The 26,102-nt window shown below is 39.3% G+C and overlaps 1 protein-coding gene across 3 annotated transcripts in view; it reads right to left on the bottom strand.

Annotated features, from left to right (window-relative positions):
- DLGAP2 (DLG associated protein 2) overlaps window positions 1-26,102 on the bottom strand; it is a 329,263-nt gene that overhangs the window by 59,303 nt on the left and 243,858 nt on the right. For all 3 annotated transcript variants that reach the window (XM_065730777.1, XM_065730778.1, XM_065730779.1), the window contains 2 exons: window positions 22,960-24,029; window positions 5,703-5,914 (listed from right to left, as the gene is read on the bottom strand). In XM_065730777.1, the coding sequence (XP_065586849.1) occupies window positions 5,703-5,914; window positions 22,960-24,029 (1,282 nt within the window). The remainder of the gene's footprint in view (window positions 1-5,702; window positions 5,915-22,959; window positions 24,030-26,102) is intronic.

Here is a 26,102-nt window from a genome sequence, read left to right as displayed (position 1 = left end):
GAGACGTGAAATCTTGCCATCTAAAAAAAAGTGTAAGGGCAGGGAAAAGTTATTGTTAACATAGATCATTGCTTTAATTTGGTGCAACCTTAAGCCCAGAAAATATTTGTGGGTCAACAATTTCAAGTCAGATTTAGGCACATCAGCTGAAACTGCTAAATTAAGTGGTTTTATATTGAGGAATCAGACTGCAAAGGAAAGTGGCTGAAATGCAGACGTGCACAAGTGCACTATAGGCTTTCATAACGCCCAGCAATGCTGCTTTTCTCCATAAATAAGATTTCACAATAAACAAGGACTTTATGAAGAAATTCCATAAGGGGCCACAACACTGCAGTGGAGAATAGAGGGAGAACATACCCAAAAAGAAGAAAAGGAATATTGCTAATCTACTGTGTCAATCTACCAAATAATTATTTCCATGGCAGATTTCTGTCCTTGCTAAAACACTGCATCTGTATAGTACCTATCTACAAAGGTACTTGTAGTACCTATTTGCATACCTTTCTGTCTGTTCACACATTGTCTTAACGAATCTGGACTACCAGCTATCACAGTAATGTCTGCCTTTAGAGGTTCAAGAAACAAAGTACACACTGCTGTCACTATTTTCATTTCACTGTAGCTTAATCTATTTTATCTTTATGCATGCAATTTCTAGTTTTCCATGAGTCAGAGCATAATGGAAAGCTTCAGTGCAATTATTCATTTGCATAAGTGATACCAGTATGATCTTCAAGTGGAGCATGTTAACTCTGAGCTGAGTGCTACTCTTATCCCTTCTGACTAAATGGTTAGACAGCTTTCAGTCCTTCACAACACTTCAGAAAGGAGATACTGAAAACAGATCTAGCTACTTGTACAAGGCTATCTTGTTCATTTACATTATCAGTATATTAAGTCCTCTTTTCCTGTCTATGAGAAGAATCAAATGACTAAAGTATCGTCTTCAGTCATAAAAAATTTTTTCCATCACTAGCCCAAAACTTTTATTTTCAGCTTTCCTTCCTGGATCCCAGTGTGTCTGATACTTCCATCTCTCAGCTTTGCTTTTGTCACAAATACAGAAAAATGACACTGACTAGGTTACAAATCATGTGGGGGAGTCTCTCTTTCAAGGTTCCATGAGCCTTGTTCAGGATAGAGATTCCCGTTGTTTTGGCTAACAACTCTATTACTTGTTCAGCTCTCTGCACCATTACTATAAATGAAAATACCCAGCAGCACAGTACACACCTTCAACAGTCGATAACCTGCAAACCACCTTCCATCAGCACTGAACTCCATCCCCAACAGCATCACAGCAAAGCAAAAAGCAATGGACTGAATCAAAAAGGCTTGCTTCACCTCCAAAACACATATATATGCTCAAATACCAAAGCTGACATCTAGAAGATTTTCTATGCTGAATCATAAAGCAAAGTAACATAATACCATCAATAAATAAATAAATAGACAAAAGTTAAGCATGTTTCCTCTGTGACTTAAGGTAATTTCCACAATAAATGGCACTTTTGGCACAATTCCAAGAAAGCAAAAAAGTTGGAAAGAAAGCAGATTCAAACATGTGTCCTGTCTCCAGCACAGCAAGCTTTATTGTATTATACTTCACTCAAATGCAATTTCAAAATAATAATAATAAATTACATTGGCCTTTGACTTGATGTTACAGTTGCAAATAGTGTGACATGCTACTTATTCTTTTGAAACAGCATTCACAAAGAAAGAGTTGAACTGCATTTATCTTCAGTGAGCAGTCTATAGATTTCTGGATGCATTTAATTTTTGAAACATCCAGCAAAATTTGAATCACTTGGACTACATCAGAAATGTCAGATCTGTTGTTTGACCCTTCTGCCAACTGATCCGCATGATTAAACTTTCTTATCCTGAATCGAGGGTGACTGCATCCAGCAAGGTGAGTCCATGCAACGTTCCTGGGTGCTGCCTAGCAGCCAGCCAGGTGCTGGGCTGCAGGTGGGCTGGGATCATGCTGGCCATGCCAATGGTTTGATAGTAGCAGTGATCAGGTGGCAGTGCTTGGGTGCAAGCCCTGCATCTGCCATCTGTGGGAAACAGTGGAGGGCTGACCCCTACACTTCTTTCTCATTTCCACTGGGACAGAAATGTGCTTCTTTCCAAGAGCTACTTCAAAGAAATGATCTCAGAATGTCAATGGTCCTGTTACACTGGTTATATTTACCTACTTGTTATGTTGTTAGATAAAATTATTTACTCAGATACAAATAAGCATTTTTATTGTTCATGAATTTTTAATGTTCAATTTTCTGAATCTTTGAACAACGTGAACCAAGAAAACCAGGGACTTACTTCAGACAAAATAGAAATGGAACTTAAATAGGAAAGAATTCCTTTCAAAGATGCCTGATAAAACTCAGAGAAACATGCATACACAGCAAAATTACATTTAAGGTTAAGTGAAAACTTGTCCAGTTTCAATTTTATCCTATTCAGGAGAGGGATAGAGAACTACATGCATTCTTATGAAATCCCCCTATTGAAGCAAAAGCATGCTTTTATATCACTGAAACTACCAATATTCATACTGCAGGTTTACTGGTGCTCTTCCAGATCTCAGTTCTGAGCTATCTTGTTCCTTCAAGCAAAGGACTAAGAGACTAAAAGCCCCATTTTATTTCTGTGCATTAGCTCCCTCCACTCTATAAACAAGGTAGAAAGCAAGCTAACATAGCTGACATCTCAAATTATGTGATTTCTCATAATGTTTCCAGAAATGTTATTCAGTCCAGCTACATATGCAAGAATGCTGTTCAAAACCTTCACTTCTGGCTCAGCAGTGAGATCAGCAGTACAGAGGGCACTCAGCATGCAAGGGGGATTACAGGACCATGTGGGAGGAGGGAGGAAGACTCCATGACCATCACCACTTGCCATACCCTTCATAGTGATCTGACTGACTTAACAGAGATCCACACTGGCAGGGTGACAGGGAAGGCCTGGGAGGAGATGGCTTCTGGTAAAATCCCAGGTTTAGGATCATTATTTCATAAATATTTCTGTGAAACAAGAATTTTTTCTGTCTGCCAGCTTGCCCAAAGTACTGCATAATGTCAAGGGCTGTTGGAATTTGCAGGTTTTTGCAAGACAGACATTCAACAATGAGGATAGTTATGACATTTCTGTCTGAAGGTCACAGGAAAAACTGTACATGGCAGGCTGGCAGATTCAAGGCACTGTCCCTCAGTTTAAAGCAAAAATGAGGATTTAAAGATACATCAGCAACAGGTCAGATGCTCAGTTATTTCTAGTGCAGCATTTATGACAAATTGTCAACAGATCTCGAGTAGTATTTCACAGTATCACAAAAACTACCCCCCTTTTCCTACTGCAGTTAATGGTTTCTACGCCAGGAATCCAGGAACACGCATTGCTGTCAACCCCACTGCACTGCATCTGCATTGCACTGGGGCTTTTGTTAACAATGTTTTGAGCAGTTTTCTTGTAACACATGGACAATTGACAGAAAACAGTTTGATACTGACCTCTGCCTTCATGATTTAACGGATAAGAAAAAAAAAACATAGATGTTTAAAGCAATTTTTTAAAAAATATGTGTGTCTCAGGATTCTGACTGGATCTGTTCTTGTCTGTTGGGGTCTAGGGCAGGCACCAAAAATGCTGCTCACAGGAATATTTTTGCTACTACAGTCTGAGCCTGGGGGAGCACTCTACCTAGAGGAGCAGAAGAGGAAATATTTTATTTGGTCTAAATAGTTGGAAAGCTTGAACCATCTCTGAGCAAAGCTTTTATCCTGTGTTACTCATGAATAGATATGATACTGTGTTACTCATAGATACGATACGAGATAGCAAGACTTCTGAATGAACCATCTTCTCACTTTGTGCACAGTGTCCCAAGTGCCTCCATCTGTGACAGCATGCCTGCATCTCCAGTTCATCTGGAGCTAGATCCCATAATCCACCTACTCACTGACAAATTACCCACTGATCTAGCAGATCCTTTATCCTTGTCACCTCAGAAAGTTAAATCTGACAGCATAACCAGTACAACAATGCAGTATCTCTTTTACAAGAGGGACAACTTTAAGGCAGCATAGGGATTATTTTGTCAATAGTTGGCAATGATAAGCAGACTCAAGAAAGCAGAGTTAAGCTCTGATAGATACTTGGCTTTCCCCTTTAGTCACTGGATAACACTGGTGCTCCCTGACACTTTGGGATCTAACTGGTGGAGTCCTTGCTGCTCTCCTCAGATTCAGTGGCTATGTCTGCACAAATACATAAACTTTTGCCAATGCCTGTTCTCTGGCCTTGAGGCCAACTAGCATTGTCCAGCCATAACCACAGTGTTACACTCTTTCACCCTTCAAAATAGGATGGCTGCATCCAAACTGCCTTCTGGCAATGATCCCGGGCCTACACTACCAGCCAGACCATATCCCAGCAGTGGTTGAGGCAGTAATCATAGGCCCAAATGACAAATCTGATGGAGACCACTCTAAAACCCGATCAGCCCACGTGGTCAGGTTTCAGTGCACAGGCCTCTGCCCAGGCACTATTTAATTCACTAGCAGAAATACAGCTTGTCAATGTGTGAAAGCTGCCTACCTTCCCTTTGCCCGTTGCCTTCAGAAGGGCTACTCTTGGCAAGCTCTGGACATTAGATCACTCTCCCTTAGTATAGTTTATTCCTCTGGGATATCTGACCTTTTGGAGGTCGCACAGCTTTCACAGTCATTTACAAGAATTCAATCTAATTAAGCCAGAAGAATTTTTTTGCCTGAGGTTTCTGTTTTGTTTCATTTTATTTTATGAAAGGAAGAGTTATTATGCTATACTATATATGGTATTATCAAGAGAACAGTAAACAACAATCAAAGGTTTCACTCTTCATGTCTTCTTTTTATGTATTTCTTCCAGGCAAAAAGATCAACTTTCTAAGCTGTGAGAAACACCCAGCCACATTAATAAAAGCACATTTCAAATGTGGCTACCACTTTCCAATTGTCTTCTAAAGAAGAATTACAGTCTACTTAAAAAATTATACATTGAAAGGTTGAAGAGAAAATAAAGATAAACATACATTTTTTCCTGTAGTTCTAAAAATTGCAGTAGTTATTCAATAGGTCATTTTAAAGATACTATGAATGAAGAAAAAAGCACAAAACAATGCAAAACGAAATACCATCAATAAAACAAGTAAAAACAAAAAAGCAGACGAACCAAACCAACCACAAAGTGTTAAATGAGTATGATCCAATGTATCTGATATATAAAGAAAGCACTGTGCTGATAAGATGCAAGGTACCAAATCTATGCACAATTGTTTGTTATTATAGCCCTTACAGAATAGTGTATTTTGTATTTCAGAATAAAAAACCCACCAGAACAACAAAAAAACAAAGAGTTATAAAATTATCCTTATAAAAAGAAGGATGCATATTTTTAAAGATCTCATATGGCGATGGATATATTTCCTTCAGTGAATATAATAAACTTTCTCAAGTAATACCTTTGTTACACAAGTGGAAGACAGCAGTTTTTCATCCAATAATCAAGAGAACCTGTAGCTAATTTAAGATGAAGACAAAGTTAGCTTTACCTACAGTCTCTTCTTATGAAGACTGATCACTATCAGTAAGATACAAAGAAAAAGGATCTACTCATGGAAATATTCAGAAAGAAGCAATAGAACTTACTTTTGATGATCTCCCAGTGGTCTTTGTCCAATGGATTTTAATAATGACTCGGGTCGAACTGCTAATTTTGGTGATGTCTTGGGGCTAGTATCAGAGTCTCCACTTTCTTCATCTCCCATAGCCTTAATATAGCTCCCACTTCTCATCCTTCTGCAGGGAATCTCTTCATCTTTCCCACCAGATGGGTATCCTCCCCATTCATCCTGAGGTACCTAGTGGAGATCATCGAACACAAATGCAAAATGTGAACTGTTTTCATATATTATTTTTTTCCATTTTCCATTTTACACAGAGAAGTTGTGAATTTTTTATTTTTCAGAAAAAGATCACCTAGAAAATTCTAAGGGCCACAGATGATTTGGGAACTTACTTTCAATATCAGGATGGGAAATTTTAATTTTATAAATGTTAGAACTTTGGAAACAATCAAGTCACTGATTGCTCTTTTCAACTCATTTCAGCAGTGCCCAGAACAGTGACAAGGAACAAGAGGCATAGTTTGGAACAAAGGAAGGTCTATATGTATATGAGGAAGAAGTTCCTTACTTTGAAGGTCACAGAGCACTGGAACAAGCTCCCCAGAGAGGCAGTGGAGGCTCCTTCTTTGGAGATATTCAAAACCCATCCAGACACTTCCCTGTGAGACCTACCATGTGGAACCTGTTTTAGCACGGGGGTTGGACTCAGTGATCTCCAGAGATCTGTGAGTCTCTGATTTATTTAAATGTTATAAACAGCTCACTGAAATCCATTATAATGATTTACAGTTAAAAAGAAAGATGCGACAGAACATCTTGGTAGACCAGGGTTGATGCACTTGGCAGCACCAAATCCTTTATCACCCTAATGACTTCCTATATATTACATTGTACAATGGCATTATTTACCAATACACTATAAATTAGAACTTCAAGTTAAACATATATTAAGGAGTTTCTGCAAAGCAAGATGCCAAATAAAGACTTTCAAGTCAAATATTTTTCAGACCTACAGACAGAGTTCACTGTGGAGCTGCAGTAAATGTTCCCATTGATTTCACCAGGACTGCAGTTCAGATTTAAAGAACTAACGTGATCTCCCTGTCATCTTTACTGCCTTTCAAGATACATGAATTAGCCACACAACAGGTGAACTGGAGCGGTGCTTTGATTCTCAAAAAGGGATTAGGTAGGAAATGAAATTTTAAAAGACAGTGAACAAGTAAAGACAGAGATATTAAAGAAACAAGCTCAGGAGAGAAAGAGATACTGATGATGTGGTCAGTGAGAGAGATGAATCAGATCACAAAGAGCAGAAAATGTAACAGGGAAATATCAGAAATAAATTACGAGTAATATTCTTATACGAAGTAACAAGATGGAGCATTGCTCTAAATTAATTACGGCTTAGACCATGAAAAGAAACGAACCTTAATTCTAAAATTCAACGAAACCTTAATTATTATTCAGCTTTGGATGGTGGATGGAGGGACAACATTTCAACAAGCATGAAACATTTTTCCAAACCTGAAACCTCTAGATGCAATACAGCCTCCTCATTTCCCTTCTAAAACCAAATGTACAAAATGTATGTTGGAGGAAAGATTTTTGAGATTCCTTGAAAATTAAGAGGTATTTATGTGTAGTAGTACTTGTAGCAGTTAGACCCCCAAAATATACAGTATAAATATTTTTAGGCCTTATTATCCACAACTGTCAGCATAATTAAATGTAAAAAATAGAATTAGAAAATCATACTATGAAAAATTAATGGATATCATATGAACTGCCTTTCACTTTTAAATGCTCTGTATTACTTGTATGTCAGTAAAGCTAAAAACAAGTTCCAAATGCTGAAGAAGCTTTAATGGACATCTAGATGAACAAGGTATATTGGGCAATTTTTTTGTATTAAAGCCGAATTATTACATTCTGTCTTAACATGCTCATTAAAAAAAAAAAAAAACAAACGTAAGTTTTTCATAGAACAATTATTTTGGCTTGACTTTTTTCTCTATTTTAGCTCAAATATAATTATATTGAAAGTTTCAGAAGACATTGATCAGGAGCTTCTTAGTTACTCATACAAAAGTGACTAGTTTGTCAACATTTTTCACTAAAATTCCATGTTCAAATAACTAGATGAGGACTAGATAAGGACAGGATAAGGATAAAGGAATAAACACAGGCTTAGTTAGTGCTTGAAACTGAAAGCCTATTTTAAAAAAAGAGGAATGACTGATTTTTCACGTTAAAAAAGCTTTATAAAAAAACTTAAAGTTATGTGCCTCGGTGTTTTTGCTTATTACAGTTCCTATACTGAGTTCATAACTTAAATGAATTCTGAAGAAAAATAAGAACTGACGAATCCCCACTCCATTTGTGTTTGTCACACACTCAGTGCACTCACAAACACACCAAGAATCCTGTTATAACCAGAATAACCAGCTGACTATCACAGAGACCTTTTACTGAAATAGAAGCATTATTTACAATTAAAATAGGAAAGTTCTTTTTTTTTTAATTTATTTATTACTGTTGTTCCATACAAAGGACCAGAACCCAACAAGCACAGGAGAGATTGTTCTGAAGCCTGGCAAGGAGGTTTCACAGCATGTTCTCTCAGGTTGCATATACAGCCTATGAAAACAGCTGGAGTCCATTTGCTGTCTTCAAAAACAATTAAGGGCCATTGACATTGTTTGTCCTCATGGTGCAAGAACAGAAGCAAAATCTGAGTCCCAGTTTGGCCAGCACTGGTTCATTGATAACTTTAACTGACAGGTTAAATGTTCAGAAAACCCAGGCAATCTCAGGCTGCACCATAGCTTTAAAGTAAATTTGTACCATAGTAGTATAGGAATTAGTACAGGAAAGAGTTTTCTTTATACAGAAGTATTAACAAAAACAGTTTACAGCAAGTTTCAGGGTCATTTTATGTGTATTCTCCAAAATATGAAAAGCACTTTACAGCATTCAGAAATGCTTTCTTACAATGGTTACCAGCCCCTGAAATTCCCATCTGCAGGGTTTGCAGCTGCTAATTGGGAATAATTACCCTAATTATCTACTTGCATATAGCAATGAGTGCTGATATTTATAATGTCAAAAAAAAGTCTTCCTTCTGTTCTAGACGTTAACATGAATTCTTGTGTATGCAGTTTTTATCCACAGAGGAGTTAGACTGCATATTACCATATGAATTTCCTTTTGTAAGAACAATGAGATGACAAGGTCCAGATCTTCTCCTTTAATTTTGTCACTGGCTGCTGATTTCATTATAAATACTGCAGAAAATCATGAGTTTCTTTCACAAATTGAATGCACTGTTGATATGAGGAGCAAAAGGACATTCAGGAAATGTGGGATTTCTTAATTGTTCTGATTCTGATTCACTGTGTTATCTTAGATTTTTTACCGAGGTCCAGCAAATGGTAACTAAAACTTATTACATTTTATGCATCAAATCCTAGAAGTGAACTCCAGAACCTTAGGTAGGAGGCTGAATTTGACAAAAAATAGCATCTAGGAGAATTAGCTCCTTTATAATAGCATTCAAAAGGAAGCAAAAGGTCCCTTTAGTTAGTCAATCAGAAGTCAGAATATGAAGAAAAATCTAAACTCTTTCTTCCTTACAGTGGTTATTTTATCCAGTTACAGGAAGCAGAAAGGTCCTTTTGTTGTTTCCCATTTAGAACCCATCTTCTGAAAATCAAATTCAGACTTTTTTTTTTTTTTTGCATAAAATACTCCTAATTCCTAGGAAGGGCTGGATAGTAGAGGAGTTTGTGTACAAGAAGGGGTATGTTACAGCAATCAGGACCCAGGCAATGAATGCACAAAAAGGGATCTTAATCACAGTCCTGAGCCAAACACTCACATGAACTTCATGCACAAGAGTTCTTGCATTAAAACAGTGGAGAATTCGAAGAGAAAAAAAGAAATGCCTCAATTCTAAACTGTCTTATCAGTCACTGCTCAGAATGCTCTTTGGGGAACTGAGAACATGTGGGTGTGAACCCACATTTTGCAAGTCATGTACATGTAGAAATGGAACTCAGACCTTAACAGTGAATATTTGAGTATTCTAGACTACAGTTCTTCACATTTCTCTATTTTAGAAGAAAAGCCATTACCCTTGTGTTTTGTCTGAAGTCCTTTGCGTTTGTGTGTCTTATGCTTAGATTACACATAACAGGGCTGAAGAAGGCTTGCCTTCAGACCCCTGATGGGGCTTCCACAGTAGGTCTGCTCCAATTCTCAAATTGGGCACATTCTCCATATGTAAACAGAAGTGCATTTATGCAGAAAACAAGAATTAATTCACCAAACTTCTGGGATCATGGAATTGCTGGATCATGGAATTCCAAAATGGTCCTCAGAGATCTCTAATCCTGCCTCCTTGTCAAGGCAGAGTCAGGTACAGCAGATAGTCCAGATAGATTTTGCTAAGAATGGAGACTCCAAAATCTTTCCAGGCAACTTGTTCCCATGTTTGACCATGCTTATGGTAGAAAAATGTTTCCTTATGTCTAAACAGAGATAGGAAATCTAGGCTCTCATTCAGGCACTAGTGCTGGCAGTAAGAATATTCAACCTTGAATTTAAAAAATACTGATGTCAAAACTGGAAGAATCAATGAATTATTCATTCTCCTGGAATCTGACTACTGTTAATTCAAGTGTCATAATCTTACTTTAGAATTTAGCTAAAGAAGTCAAACCTGCAACTGCCACTGACCTGTCAAAATAGATCTGCCCCTGTTGTTACACCTTCTGTGGCATCTGCTCCCAGTGCCAAGAGTTTTAAAGGTATTCCACCACTGAACTGCTGATCTGCTTAAAATCTGGCAAATCGTTTTATTATCTAAAATGAAACACTTCTAAATATATGGCTTCAGCTGAGGGAGCTGACTATCACTTCTTCTTATTTCTCATTCTCAAAGGTTAAAATGAGAATTACCTACCTCAGAGGAGTTCTGTGAAATTTAATTAGCATGCAGATGTAAAATGCACTGAAATATTCATTTTGACCTAAATCTTATTTTGGTAATATAAATTTCACATTTTACTAGAAACTGTCTGTGCATGAAATTAGAGTATAGAAGACAGAAAGAAGGGTAAGATAGGAAACACTACGTAATTGATACATAAGTGTAATTTTATGCTTTCTCAGTCTGGTCAAGATGACCAAAAAAAAAGGACAAAATCTGTAGGTAGGAGATTTTCTCTCCAGTGAAGAAGCCTTAGAGGAGCCTTAGAAGAGCAGCCTCTGTGCACAGCTGTAAATAGGTGAAAACGTTGAAAATCCTTCAAGGCAGATTGGAATGTTCTTAGCATGGAAAGAGTTTTCTTGACACTATAATGAGAGTTGGAACTATGTTTTCAAAAACTTTGCTGAAAAAGAAACACTGACTAATTACTAGAATTTTCTTCTGAAATTAATCACATTCTACTGGTTGTGGATGCCAAAATCTACTGGTTTTTACAGGATGTAAGAGTACGTTATCTAAAAATAAAGCTTTGTTTTCTCAGTAGCTAACCTTGTGCTTGCATCTCAACGCCATTCTCAATACACATTTTAATCTACATTTCCTGTATTTTTTTTTAATGTGCTGATTCATTTTTTAAAGAATATGAACTATACAATGAAGCCGTTCAAAAATCTCTACAAAATATGTCAGGGACTCCTCCTCACCACTAACAATGCCAATCCTCTTAATTAGCTTTAATTTTCACATGCCACCCCCTAGTCCCTGGATGTCTTGACAACTCAGAAGTACAGAGAGTTCTTTTAGCTTTCTCCACAAGTCAGTCAGTATCAGGATCAACACAGGACCCAATCTGAGAACGCAAGATGTCTGTCTTGCCTGCAATTCTCTCCAGACTTTTATATGAATAACCATAGTACGACAGGAAGATGAAGAATATCACATAGACACTAAACAACATAGGCAAATCTGGGAATCGATGGACACTTAAAACTCATGCACATCACTAAACATAAATGATCACAGATCACAGACTTGTGAAAGGGGAAGGGAAAGGAGATGTGTACAGTAGTAGATGTAAGACTGCATCTATCTCAAATGTTTCCAATTGGTTTTCTGGTTTTTATGATCACAGAATCATTAAGATTGGAAAAGATCACTAAGATCACCAAGTCCAACCATCAGCCCACCCCCACCATGCCCACTGACCCTCAGTGCAACATCCACATGGTTCTTGAACACCTCCAGGGACGGTGACTCCACCACCTCCCTGTGCAGCCTGTGCCACTGCCTCACTGCTCTTGCTGACAAGAAATGGTACTGATACCCAACCTGAACCTCCCCTGGCACAACTTGAGGCCATTCTGTCTCATCCTATCACTGTTACCTAGGAGAAAAGGCCAACCGACACCTCACCACAGCCTCCTCTCAGGCAGTTGCAGAGAGCAATGAGGTCTCCCCTGAGCCTCCTCTGCTCCAGACTGAACCTCAGCTCCCTCAGCCACTCCCCATCAGACTTCAGTCCCCTCACATCTCCATTGCCCTTCTCTGGACATGCTCCATGGCCTCGATGTCTTTCTCATAGTGAGGGGCCCCAAACTGAGCACAGTCCTCAAGGTGAGGCCTCACCGGTGCTGAGTACAGTGGGCCGATCACCTCCCTGGACTTGCTACATAGCATGGCATATGGCTCGCTGCTTTCTCTCCTACTGGGTGGTTGGTAAAAATAATTCTGTTCCATTCATCTCTAAAACCCACACACCTATCACCGACATGGAACCATCAGTTCAAGTGCTCTTGAAATGCAACATCTTGACACAAAGCAGTTTCTCCCAAATCTATAGATTCGATTTCAACTTTCCTGCCGTCACAAAACGGTTACTTACAGCCCTGGGCCCGCTCTAACCACCCGGTGCCGGCGGCACGGGCCGGGCCGAGCCGAAACCCCAGCACTGGGGCGAGCAAAGCGCAGCAGCCGGTCCTAGCCCCGCCCCTCCGAGTCCCGACGGCCGCCCTCCCCACAGGCCGCGGGGCTCGGGCACTCACGAAGAGACCCCGCACACGCACATATATTCACACAAATACAATATTCTAGCTGGAAAGTGTTCAGATAGGAACAACAGTGCCAGTGTTCTTTACTGTCTGATTTTAGTTTTTCATGGGCAGTCTCACTCAAAGTTCCTCTCTGTGATGAGATTTACATCCAGTGTACTCAGGACTGTTTGGTCATCACTTTTGTTACTTTCTAGAAAACAATGTTCTTTTCATTAAAATAATACTTATAACCAACAAACAAATAAGAGAACCAGCAATAGGCTTCCTGACTGTTTTCCAGCAACTATGCAATTTGTAACATAAGAATGGTTAAGTCATAGAATCCTTATTGTTGGAAGAGACCTTTAAAGGCATCTAGTCCAACTCCCCTGCAATGAGCAGGGACACCACAGCTAGATCTGGTTGCTCAGGGCCCGCCCGATCCAGCCTCACCTTGAAAGTCTCCAGGGACAGAGTATCAAACACATCGCTGGGCAACTTGTGCCTCACCACCCTCACTGTAAAAGACTTTTTCTGTATGTCCAACCTAAACCTGCCTTCTTTAAGCTTGAAACCATTTCCCCTTGTTCTATCACAACAGATCCTCCTAAAGAGCCTGTCTCCTTATTTCCTGTAACTCCCCTTTAGATACTGAAGGGCTGCTATCAGGTCACCTCCGGGTCTTTTCCAGGATGAACAGCCCCTCCTCTCCCAGCCTGTCCTCATCAGAGAGGTGTTCCATCCCTTAGATCGTTTTTGTGGCCCTCCTCTGGAGGTGCTCTAACAGATCTATGCCTCTCCTCTACTGAGGACTCCACACCTGTATGCAGTACTCCAAGTGAGGCCTCACCAGTGCAGAGCAGAGAGGAAGGATCATCTCCCTCAACCTACTGACCCTTCCTCTTTTGATGCAGCCCAGGATACGGTTGACTTTCTGGGCTATGAGGGCACATCGCTTTCTCAAATCCAACTTGTCATCCACCAGAACCCCCAGGTCATTTTTGTCAGGGCTGCATGCCACCCTTTCATCCCCCAGCTTGTATTTGTAGTGTTGCCTCAACCCAGGTCAAGACCTTGCACTTGGATTTGTTGAACCCCAAAAGGCTCACCTGGGCACACTGCTCAAGGTCATGGTTGTGAGGACAGTCTGCCTTTGTTTATATTGTTTGGAGGAATGTGGGGCAAATTCCCACCTCATGAGACATTGTGCTTGTACGGCCCACTGGGAGACTTGACATTCAGTAGCTGCAAATGATATGCTCCACAAATCCTATGATACATTGCTGGTTCCCTCTGAGATATTCTGAACTTGCACCATGCTGGCACAGTGAACCAAGGTGCAGTAAGATGTCAGCAGTGAGCTTGTCCTCACTATAAGTGATTTTTCCGTGCTAAGCCTGGAGCTCACTGATATCATAAATATGAGATAAGCTTGGACCAAAGGGAGGTCTTGGCTTGTGCTTAAATGAGAACACAGATACAGCCTGCTAATCCAAGATATAAAAACAGTATGAATTCAACCAAGAAACCTAGATTCTCCTCAACCATGTATTTCCTTTTGTAAGTGACTCAGGATGCTGCCTCATGGTCATCCTAAGCTGATTAAAAATATGCTACCATCAGTGTAAATTGGACAGGTTTTTCTTAACCAATAATCAGCTTTTCTAGCAATCCCAGTAACTGTAAAGTGATGGTTGGAAAATAACCCTAACAAGAATAATAAATTTTTCATCTGAACTGGTGAGATGCTACAACTTGCTGTGCTGCTGCACAGTCATCAGTACTAGAGAGAGGATAAAAACGGTGTGATGATTACTGTAGGGTGAAGACCCACTGTCTTGTCTGGAGACCAATCTAGCCTGCAGCATCCCACATCCATGTTGTTTTGCAATCTTTGCCTCCAAAGGAGTGTGACTTCTGAGAATGGTCTCTGACCTGCAGTATGTCCTGATCTGTACCCAGGAGCCATTTAGGGAAATTCTAGCTGGCTGGGATCAAAACAGTGCTGAGAGACTGAATTAACACAACAGTATAGAGAATCAGGACACAGTACCAAGGAACTTTTCTTGGTTTATTATTCAGTCTAGAATCATAGAATCATATTATGGCCTGGGTTCAAGAGGACCTCAAAGATCATCTAGTTCCAACCCCCCTGATGTGGGCAGGGTCATCAACCCCTAGACCAGGCTGCCCAGAGCCACATCCACCTGGCCTTAGCCAGGGATGAGGCATCCATCACCTCTCTAGTCAACCTGCTCCAGTGCCTCACTACCTCTGGATGTCATCCCGTCCCTCTGCAGTGCTGATTGCACTACATAGCTTGTTGTCATCAGCAAACTTGCTGATGCTGATTTTGTTAGTATGGATGCAGTCTAAGGGAGCAAGTATTTCAACAATACACAAGAAACAGAAGCACAAACTGCTCAAGCTTCGGAAAAAAAAATAATAAAAAAATGCAAGATTTCTGCCAGTTAATTAATTTACCACAGTCAAATCTCCAAGTTTGTTTTTCTAGTCTCCTTGCCTTGTTGCATCAGTTCATCTCTGCCTTTGTCTTTATACCTTTCTCCTTGAATTGAATTTATTGAACTACAATGCAAATTCTGCTAAAACCTATAAAACTTAGCATCAAATTGCTGAAAGACCTACACTGGATTGCCGCTCATCATTCACTGCATATGAAAGAGAGTCTGGAATACACCTGCAAATGGGGCAGCAGGGAAGGTCCAGAGAACCACAGCAACTGAAGTTAACTACAAATTTTACTGATAGATGGTTTTGGGAAAGGTAGACTGAGTTAACTGAAATATATCTGCAGAGTGGATGGAGTCCAGCTATCTGCACAGCACAGTGAAGAAAAATTACAGAAAGGGAAAAAAACCTGTGAGTTGAATTTATGACAATTAATAAAGTAAATTGTAAATAACAGTTGTGAATATTTGGGGGTTAGAGAAATGATACAGCATTTCAGCTGAGTAATAATATACAAGCCTAAAGCATTGTAGAATTATGGTCTGGTTACATATTATTTGTTCTCTGCGTGCTTTAAAGATACAGGCGCCAGAAAGAAGAATTAAAAGGTCTTCTATTTTGTTGTTTCAATTTTGTGACATTAAGCAGAGCTAAGCAGAAACTGTCAGGAAGCTAACCTCCCCTAAGTGCTGCAGGACTGCACATGGACATTTCTTCTACCCTGGGTAAATCCTGCCTTTTCCCTTTATCTAAACTGAGAAGTCCAAATGGCATTGATATGCACCTAGAAAAACCTGTATTCAGGTGCAAAACATATATATGATAATGCCTATTTTGCGTGATTCCTGCTGTATCTTTCCTATTAATGTGAGGCAGAAGAAGTGAGAAAAACAGAAGTCCCCTGTTGGGAAGCTACCACTTAACTGCTGCTTAAAGCAGAGAAGTCCTGGAAGGGTCTTCAGATGGAGCCATAAAGTACATCCACTGCACCTAAGGGTCTCTGGGAAAAGAGAGGGCTGATTTTCTGCTACCTTGGAAACCTATGCATTAGACTTGGTGACACAAGCACTGATATTTGCAGCATACAGCTTGTTTTTTTACGACCAGTGAAGGTGTGGGAGACAAGACTACTGCAATGTGATGTTCATGCTCCTACTACTATGTCCTTTTCCAGCCACAGCCAGAAGTGGAAAGATAAAGTATCATCAGTTCATCCAACGCAGCAACTCCATGCTGCATGAGCTACCAGTCAAAATCACCTACAGCTCCCTCTGCAAATGTCTTTGCCTATACTGCTGTAGATTCGAAGGGAAATTCAGAGTTGAATTGTTACCTTATTGTTACCTGTGGGCAAAACCCATACACATCTCATTGTCATTGAAGCATGGAGTGAGAGACAAAATGCCCTTAAAAGAAAGGAGTGGTGCTCCCAACGTACATAAAACATGTGGCATCTCCAAAATCACAGACTGCAGACATTGCAGAGCAAATACAGAGCTAGACATGCAAGAAGAACCTAAAAGGCATCATCCTCAGGCCTGACATAAAAGATCTGTAGCAAATAGTGCATTTTTTAATCCAAGCAGAAAATGATACTTTTAATTTTTTTTCTATGTTATAATGCTACTAGTGAAAAAAAGCCATCTTTAAATCATAAATAATTTTGAAGACTATACAAAAAATGCCTTTCATCCATTTTTCTCATTATAACTAATGAGTGTTTTGAACAGTTAACTCCAAATAGCTGCTATTAGAGTACAGAGTGAAATGAGTGGTTTCATCCTGTCTAGCTACTAGGTGATGCTTAGTTAACTGCACACTTTCATAAAGATCACTTCTAGCAGGGACGTTGTCCACATGGACCTTCAGCCATTTAAACACATGCAACCACTTGGAAAAAAACAAACAAAAACACAACAAACAACCTGTAAGTAAAGCATCAGGTGAAAAAAAAACAAACAAACCAAAACGATATTAATGAATACTTCACTGTTTCCTGCAAGAAAACTTGTACTGGCTGCCCAGGGGAGAAGCCAGGTGTGCCCAAGGCAGCTGCCAGCAGCACAGGAGAGCGTGCAGTCAGTACAGCCCCAAGTCTGCACTCTCATTTGACAGATGCAACTGGACCAGGTGTATAAAATATTAACTTCTGGCTGGAAATTTCTTCAGCGACAACTTTGGGTAACAACTTCAAAGGTCAGCCTTCAGCTTTGCTGAGGTTAATGTCAAAAAAACAATTTGGAAGTACATAGTACTAACATTTTAAAGGAGGATAATTCTGCCTGATTAAAGGGCAGTGGGATCATGGCCTCCCTTTTCTGCTCCCAGCCTTGATGTTTCTGCAGTAGAAGGTTTTGTTTCAGCTGCTAATAAATACTAACTCAGATCTTTCTATTCCCGTTTGGAAAAAGAAGCTTCAGCAATTCATTCAAGTCTGTGTGAGCTTCCTAGTACATAGACATGAAGGTAAATGCAGTGTTGTCTCACTGATTACCATGGTAATTTAAGACACCAGTAGTCTAAGACAATGGTTTAGTCAGAGCTTTACGCCATCACTGACCGAATGTTATTGTGATTGATTTTTGCCTGCTTAGGAAGAGGGTAATGCAGCCCACTCAGGCACGTGCTCTGTTCCTGCTTTGGGAAGGTACTGGGCTAGATGAGATATCCCTGTGGGACTGCACTGGGCCGTAGAAAGGCAAACAGCTCAGCATACGTCCACACTGGCTGAGGATGCAGACTGCCCTGCAATCCACACAAGCTTTTTCTGCTGTGGAAACAGCCCAGTCAATTTGGTCATAAATCTCAGTGAAGGCAGTGTGGGTGATACTGGCTCGGACATTAGTAACAAAACAGCTAGCTTTGGCTTGTGGAGTATTGGATGTCATTTCTGTAGCTCATATACAGGTGTGATGTTGGGCCAACAGACACAATCTTGTTTCACAAAGATGAAGTGCTGAGAAAGGTGCGCTGGGTTCAAATCTGTCCTTGCACACCAGGGCAGGAGTGCAGAGCATCAAGTGCCTCTCCAGGGCAGCAATTGAGCTCGTGGGACTATGCCTTGTCCCCAGATGAGTTCCTGGAAAAATGCAACTGGGAGCTTAATGCCTATTACTTCATTAGCTTGTCCTCAAAACTCTTCTCCATACGGGCATAGCTTAAACCAGCTAAGAGCCTTGTTGAAACTGTTGCTTTTTTTCCATCTTCTTTTCTATGAGACCAACTCTTGAGCTTCTCTTTCATTCTGTAGAGTATACAGCTGACATTATTACCCACATGCTTAGCAGTGCCAGTGCTGTAATGGATGACGCTCGTACTTAAATGCAGTAGGAAGACAGGAGTGGGCTGAAGCCATTTTTAGAACAACATGCTATTTTCTTTTTCACTGCTGACTCACTCACTGTACCTTGTGGTATGTTTACCTTGATTGCTTGCTGCTTCACAGGCTGTTGAATGGTTGAGGGAGGAATATTAATCAGAGACACACAGCACTGTGCTCCAGCACTTCAGTGATGGTAACTGCTATGCTCTTGGCTGTGGTTTGGATCTATTGTAGGAATTAGTTTTCTTTAACTAACATTCACAGGTATTTCAGCCCTGGAAACTATAAGGCACACTTTCATATTCATAAGTTCTGTACAGCTATCTAGTTTATACACGTTTTATTTTTCTGTTTAAAATCTTTGCTGCTCACTCACATCAAGTTGTAATTAATCCATCACTGCACTATGTATGTGTTAAACCTAATTAGCCAAAACAGCCACAGTAGATAAAAGAGATCTCAAAACTCATTTATCTTTTTCTTACATATTTTACATTAAAATTAAAATGTCATGGAGAGCAGTAACAGCCACTACAGTAAAAGCTACACAAAAGCACGCTTAAAATGTGTATGTGATCTCTATGGATCGTTCTACCTATGGGGTGAGATGCAGAAACATTTGGTGCACAGAAATGCATTTGTAGCTCAGTTTGTCTGCATTCAAAACTGAAACTGAAGGCCCACGGGTAGAACTTGCTAATCATTGACAAGAATTTAATAAATGCTCTCAGGATTCAGTTACAAAATGACTGCTCTCTGCTGTTGGACTGATCACTCGTAGCCAACTGGTCTGGGTTCACATTACAGCTAAGGTGGTATAATAGCTAGCCAGAGCTCAAAGGGGCTCCCACTCATCCCCACTCCCTTTTACACTGTCTCCACTGTAGCAGGAGTGATGCAAATCTGGTCTGGTAATGAGTAGTTCTAGGTCACAACAATAATAAGCTTCATACAGCGTTATGCCTACCAATTTAGTTCTTTTAAGCCACCCACCTCAGGACTATTCCATTCACACTGGAATAAGGCAAAAGGCCAAGGTGGTGTGGAAAGCAGTATGAACACATATGTGGCCATATGAACCACCTCTGACTTGGACCAGCACACTGCCTGAGCAGGAGCCCTCCAGCTACAAGGTCTGTGGGGAAGCACGAATGTGAAAAAAACTAAGAGAGACAGAGATTAGGCTTGGAGCTTTAACAGGTTAAAGAAATGCCTGCTTTCTAGTCTATGACATGACTGAAGCATATAATACACAGATAATTCTATCACCTCCTTTCCCCTGTTTTCAGTCCAATAGAAGCTCACTTCTTAGAAAGCAATTTCCCTTGTTAATCCTTTAAAGGTTTGGTTTTAAGGAAATTACAGCTCAGTAATTACTAAGGAAGAGAAAATGGAAGCTCAGAGCAAGACAGACAGGACTTGGTTTCAAGTGCAGGCCTAAGACAATGACATGCACTTCCAGTTAGAGACACAGTTTAACAAAACTTTCCAGTGAAAAACACAAGTAGCAATATTTGATATGGGTGTTGACACCAAAAATAAAAAGATCACTGGATAGAAAAGTGACTCCAGCTGACATCACTAAGGAGAAATGTCTTTTAATGTCATGCACTGTAATTCTATGAACACAAGGATCCAATGAAGACCTGAAGGTTTCATGCTTCTCTGCTCAGGGAAAATGCTGCTGCACAATGAACTTCATAATCCCTTGAACACTTTCATTTGCAGATACCGTGCAAGAAGGCAGCAAATTCTCCTGACTAGTGATCCTGAGATGTTTCTCTGCCTTCCTCAATTTCTCAACTTGATGATTATTTTCATCCAGTCATTATTTACTGGTGCTTCCTTCACTGCTGTAAGGAAAGTTAAATATCCTTCCTCAGTTTTGCAGACAGAATCACTGAAATCTGTGCTGATTAACAAATTACATTTCCTGGGTCAGAGAGAAAGTTCACGGTAGAGCTAATAATGGGATTTATATCCCTGGTCTTAATGATTACAATGTGACAGTGCAGCATCTCTCAAAGGAGAAGTTTAAAACCTTTGCATTTAGCCACGACGCTGACAGAATGGGATCCCTTCATTTGTTTGCTGAGCTTGGGCTAGTGAATAAGCAAGCCAATCAGTCTGAAAGTTTTCAATGCTCTGAATGCAGATTCTACAGAACATATATTTTATTGGAAAATTTTGCAGTGAAAATACTCATGATATACAGTTCCTTGTATTATTGCTCTGGATACATCTATAAATTCTTTATTGTAGTAAGTAAGTGCTTACGTCTAGATAGATTACCATTACAGCATCTCTGTGAATTAGAGAATGGTTACTATCCCATTTTAAAAGAAGCTTAAAGCCAAAGATCGCAGAGGAAGTCTTGGGTACAGCAAAAATTTAACTTTGTATCTCCTAGAGTTTAAACTGGATGAACATACCAGTTAATGAACCTTCCTAATTGCTGGTTGAAACTTCTTTCCAGCAGTTATCACTGATTCACCAAAAGCACAAAACAAAGACTTCCGAAAATAAATAAATAAATAAATAAATAAAATAAAAATCCTGTCCCCTAGGCCTGTCACTGGACTTGACCTAAAACTCAGCAGTAATGACGTTAATGCATGAACTCCATGTTTCACATTCACTTGAGGATGCTGATAGAGTCTGGAAGTAAGGGCAGGGTTCATAAAAAGTAAAAAATAGTGACTTCTGCAAGGAGAAAATGTGTTGTAAAAGGAAAATAAAAAACAACAGCAAGGAAACAGAATCACAGGATTGTTTGAGTTGAAACATGATGAAAATGAAAGCAAGAAATCCAACAAAGATACAGAAGACACTGAGTTGAGTGGAAGTATAAGGATGTCATGGTAAGGAAAAAGACAGCATAATCTAAACTTCTTCTTAATGTCATATCCACATCCTTGATTTTATAACACAGACAGAAGTGGAAGTCTCTGCACAAAATGCGCTTCCAGCTCTGGCTCACTGAACTAGATTAAAACTTCCAGGGAAGGTAGGCCATTTTACATGCATGAGAACTGTACTTGGATATGAAACCACATTACAGCTGTCAGCTTTAATGGGAACCAATTTGCATCAAAATACTACAAGAGTTGCAATTTATTTATCTTCTTTTCTCTTCAGTGAGGAACTTTCCCTCTTTTCAGTAGGAAGATTGATTCTGGATGGCTGCATATGTATTTGAAAAGATCTGTCCCTTCAAGTGTGACTCATTACTATCGGACCCCTATGGCTCAGAGGGAAGAGAGTTCCACACAGACGTAGGCAGCAGTCTGTGTCTGTTGGCTTCTGCAGAGCCCATAGGAACTGGAGATCTCTAAATACATAAATCTGGAGTGGAGATGTGCCCGCATTAATGTGAGAACCAGTTAAATCCTGGAGAAAGTTCATTAAAAAGAAATTAAAAAGAAGGTACTCGAAACAACTTTGGCTTTGCAGGCTGTACTTGGTAAAATTACCAAGGGGAATATTTGTATAATATGTTTCTTCCAGTGGCAATGACAGCTAAAGAAGTTCCCCTCCCAGCTGCTCCTTCTTTCTTCACTGCTCCCAGTGCAGTTCTCTGTATGCCCTGAGGTGCTAATCATACTTTCATGGCACTGTGCTGTGCCTACATCATGTAAGAGGTGTAAATGTCCAAAAAGAAATATTTTGGAACTATTTGTTAAACCGTTATCTCTTCAGGATCCAGATCATCATGCAGCATCATAAATGACCACACCAGCATGATTCTTAGGTGGAAATGGCAACAAGTGGCACATTAAGAGTTTAAATGTAGGAAGAAGTGACTGCTAGAGAAAACGAGAGGAGAACATCACAAATAGTCTGAGTACAAGGACTGAAATACCTATCTTCTCAAGGTATCTCTGTAATTTTTACAGTATGATTTCAAAAGAAGCTCAGCTCAGTATGATTTTCATTGACCAAATCACTAGAAGGAACTTTGTGAGTAATCATCATGACAAAGCAATTGAGTATGACAGTAAATGCAGTCTCCTGTTACTTAAACAACCTGGAGAAAGGAATAAATTAACAAAAAATAGGATTCCACATCACATGCTTTTAAAATCACTCATTTACAGTTGTAATTGACACATTATTTCTAGCCCCAGTCTTCTGGGAGAACTGCCTCTTTTTTAGTCTGAGGGCTGGATTTTAATTTCATGTTTAAGTTCATGCTGCTGGGATGTGCAGCATGAACTCTAAAGATGACAACAAATTTCTCAATCTTAAACTATTTTGTATCACATCTCCTGTATTTATTTTTGAGTCTATGCCCTATAAACAATGACTAAAGCAAGAGTTTTCTCACTGAAATGAAACGTCTGCATTAGGTGAGACACAGATAATCTCAAGAGAGATACACGTGACTTCTGCATTTTTACAGTGACTTTATGAATCAACTGTGTTGCTTTTTCCATAACAAATGTCAAGAAAATCTTCTTACCTGAAGGTAATGGCATGGCCTCAAGGAAGGTTTGATTTCCTGATGAACCAGAGGCTTATCTAAGTTCAGTGATGATTTGCGATAAGCTTCTTTAGCCTGACTTACTGTAAGTGTGGACCAAGAACTCCTTTTCATATATTTACTATCAGGGGTCATTGCTAGCCCTTCACAAGCTGAACATTTCACGTCATTGTTACTTTTGGAAGTCTTCAATGACAGATCCCCAAAATGTCCCTGGAGAGCCTCAGGGTAGCAATGGGATATATGATCTGCATGGTGCCTATTTACCACACTAGGGGTTCGATAAGTGCTATCACTGTCCAAATTGTCATCAGAGCTCCACCAACTGCTCATTCCAGATTTATGCTTGGTTTCTGGTTTTCGCTCCTTACTTTTACTCCTTTTGCTATGCTTGGAATGGTGTCCATGATGATGGTCGTCCCCTCGACTGTCTCCCTTTGTTCCATTGACATTGCCCTTGGATGATCCTTCCAGAGAATGAGATTTAGTAAAAAGTTTCTGGACTGAGTGAACGAGATGGCGTATTCTTCCTGGGCTCTCACTGCGTTGCTCTGCAGCTGTTGAGGTCCTCTGGTACTGTAAAGTGTGAAACCCATCCCGGTGAAGAGGAAGTTGTTTTTCAAACTGGTCCAAAAGGTTTGCAGGAATGCGGTTAATCTTAGGGTTACCGTGAGACATGGCGCAGTCGTCTCTTGTGTCGTAATGTGAGCTGTAGTGCATTCTGGGGAAAGTGCTACTTGACATGTGATCGCCCATTACCATGGGCATCATCATGCATTCAGAGTGAATGGAGCTGCGCGGTGAGCAACGATGGTGGTCCATCGGGCAACTCTCCGTGGGGCTGAGAAGGTACGATTGCCTTGGTTCCTGGCCATGGTGGATATGGTCGTGGGTATGTTCACAATCTTCAGGGGATGCTAAGCCACAAGTATGAGCTGAACATAACTGTGGTTGGTTGCGACTGCCAGATAATCCTTTCATATTCCTCGAAGCAGGAGAATATCTTTCTTCATTGAAGTGGTGAGAAGGCGACCATGAGTACTGCTGGTCTGTCAGGAAAACACATAAAACCCACGTTATCTATCTGATTAAAAGATTAACTTGAACAATCCAAGCATATTGAAAAAATAAACTATTTTTCTCTATAATGAAATAGAGATAGATAATTCTAGGATGGAAAGTCTCATTGTTCATGGGATTTCATTCACCATTTAAAAACATTAACATTATTCACTGCAAGCAATTTATGAGGTGAATACAGCTTCCTTCCTGTTTGCAAAATTGTCTGCCAGTAGCTCTACAATTTTATGAAGTTATTCATTATGCAAATTTACTCAAATACATTTAACGGATACATTCAAGTATTCAGTTTATTATTTGATACTTGGAATTCACATGTCACGCTTTGTGGCTAGTCATTTAAACTACATGGGTCTCATTTCTATTTCTGAGGTTTCTCAGTTGGATATCTCAATCTAAAGATAAAGTCATTTTCTTATTACACTCAACTTCATTTTCTTAAACGAATCCATCTTCAGGATCTCAATTTCACTGTTCATAAGCACAAAGAAAAAGCACGAAGAAAAAGAATATGAACATGCTGAAAACAAACTTAATATCTGTATCATTAAGTGTTTTACGAATAAGCATTTCATACTATTTGAACATCTGTTATCATTGGATCCAGATGTGGATCACTATTTCTGTATACATACTATCTACGCCATTAAGTCATTTTTTCCCTCTGACGTCCAAATTACAAAATATTTATTCTGAAACTCTATGCTATTCCTGATAGAACAAATATTATTAGATAGAAACCACCAGTTATTATACACTCAATTATTTGTTCCTGTGGGTCATGTGCTTTAAGCTGCAGTTATTAAACAGGCATGATTAATCAGTAAACGTAGCTTGTAAATAATGATTTTGATACTCAAGCCGTTGATACTTTGTTCTTTCATGCAATTTCTAGCAACTGTCAAAGGCTACAAACAAAAAATCAAACAGTTTCCTTCTTCAGTTTCAGCTTATTTAAACAATAATTCAAAATCAGACAAAGATACCGGGTGCATGACAGTTCTTTACAGGATCAGACATATATATATGTGTTTATGCTTACAACCCATCCAGCACAGTCTTTCTGCAAATGTGCTCGAAAATTTCTAAGTAAACTTGCACAGGTTCCTGATACAAAGAATCTGAAGGCCTGGTCAAAAATGGAAACCAGAGAACCCACATTATTGAATATAGCAATATAACCTCACACTGAGTGTTAGCCTGTAGAGGTAACACTGTGAGCAAGAGCATTTGGACGTAGCACAGGTGTCTATGTCAAAATCATATTCCCACTGCTGGTGAAAACTCAGTGCCAGCATATTGCCTTGAAACAAATTAATATCTATTTTTCTCCAATTAATAGATGTTATAATACCTTCAATAGAGAAAAACAGTCATTGCAAGTCTTCAGAAACAGCAATCTTATAAGCCAGTGCTCAAAATTTCCTAGAGTAGTAGATGCTTAGTTAATTTTATTACATCTTAACTTCAATAGAGCTCCACGTAATGTTTTAAAATTAATATAGAATTAAACTAATGAACAATAAAATATTCATCCTGAGTAAAGTGCTGCTGCACTAAAATCAAAGATGGTCCTGTGTCCAAATGTTACCTCTAGATTTTATCATAGCATGGAACAGATATCTGTGTGTATATATCCTTTTCTTCTTCTATTTTGTTTTTTTTTATAACCCTTTTTTAATATCGTTTTTCTGTCTTTTCACATTAAAATAAAAATTTATTACTGCTCATTACTCAATGTGTTGTACTATTTAGCTTATAATACCCCTCATAAATGAAGTTACAAAAAGGAAATAACATAATTTTGATTATCCAATTAAAACTTCAACTATATATAGACATAGCAGTAAATTATAACAGTGTATTGGGATTCAGCCACATAAGTAGCATTGTAATTAATGGCACTTAACCCAGCATATTACCAAACATTATCAAGGGAATAATAACAGTCCACATGTTGAACTTAGACTGTGCTTCTCATAAGGGGTTTCCAAAGCACCTGACAGAAATTACTGCATTAGTTCTTACAATCTCATGAGACA

Source organism: Cyrtonyx montezumae, unplaced genomic scaffold (assembly GCF_038088225.1).
Source record: "Cyrtonyx montezumae isolate F1298 unplaced genomic scaffold, pur_monq_1.0 scaffold_13, whole genome shotgun sequence".
In the NCBI taxonomy this organism is placed as follows: domain Eukaryota; kingdom Metazoa; phylum Chordata; class Aves; order Galliformes; family Odontophoridae; genus Cyrtonyx; species Cyrtonyx montezumae.
Note: the sequence above shows the minus strand (reverse complement) of the source record. Positions and strands in the feature narration are given on the sequence as shown.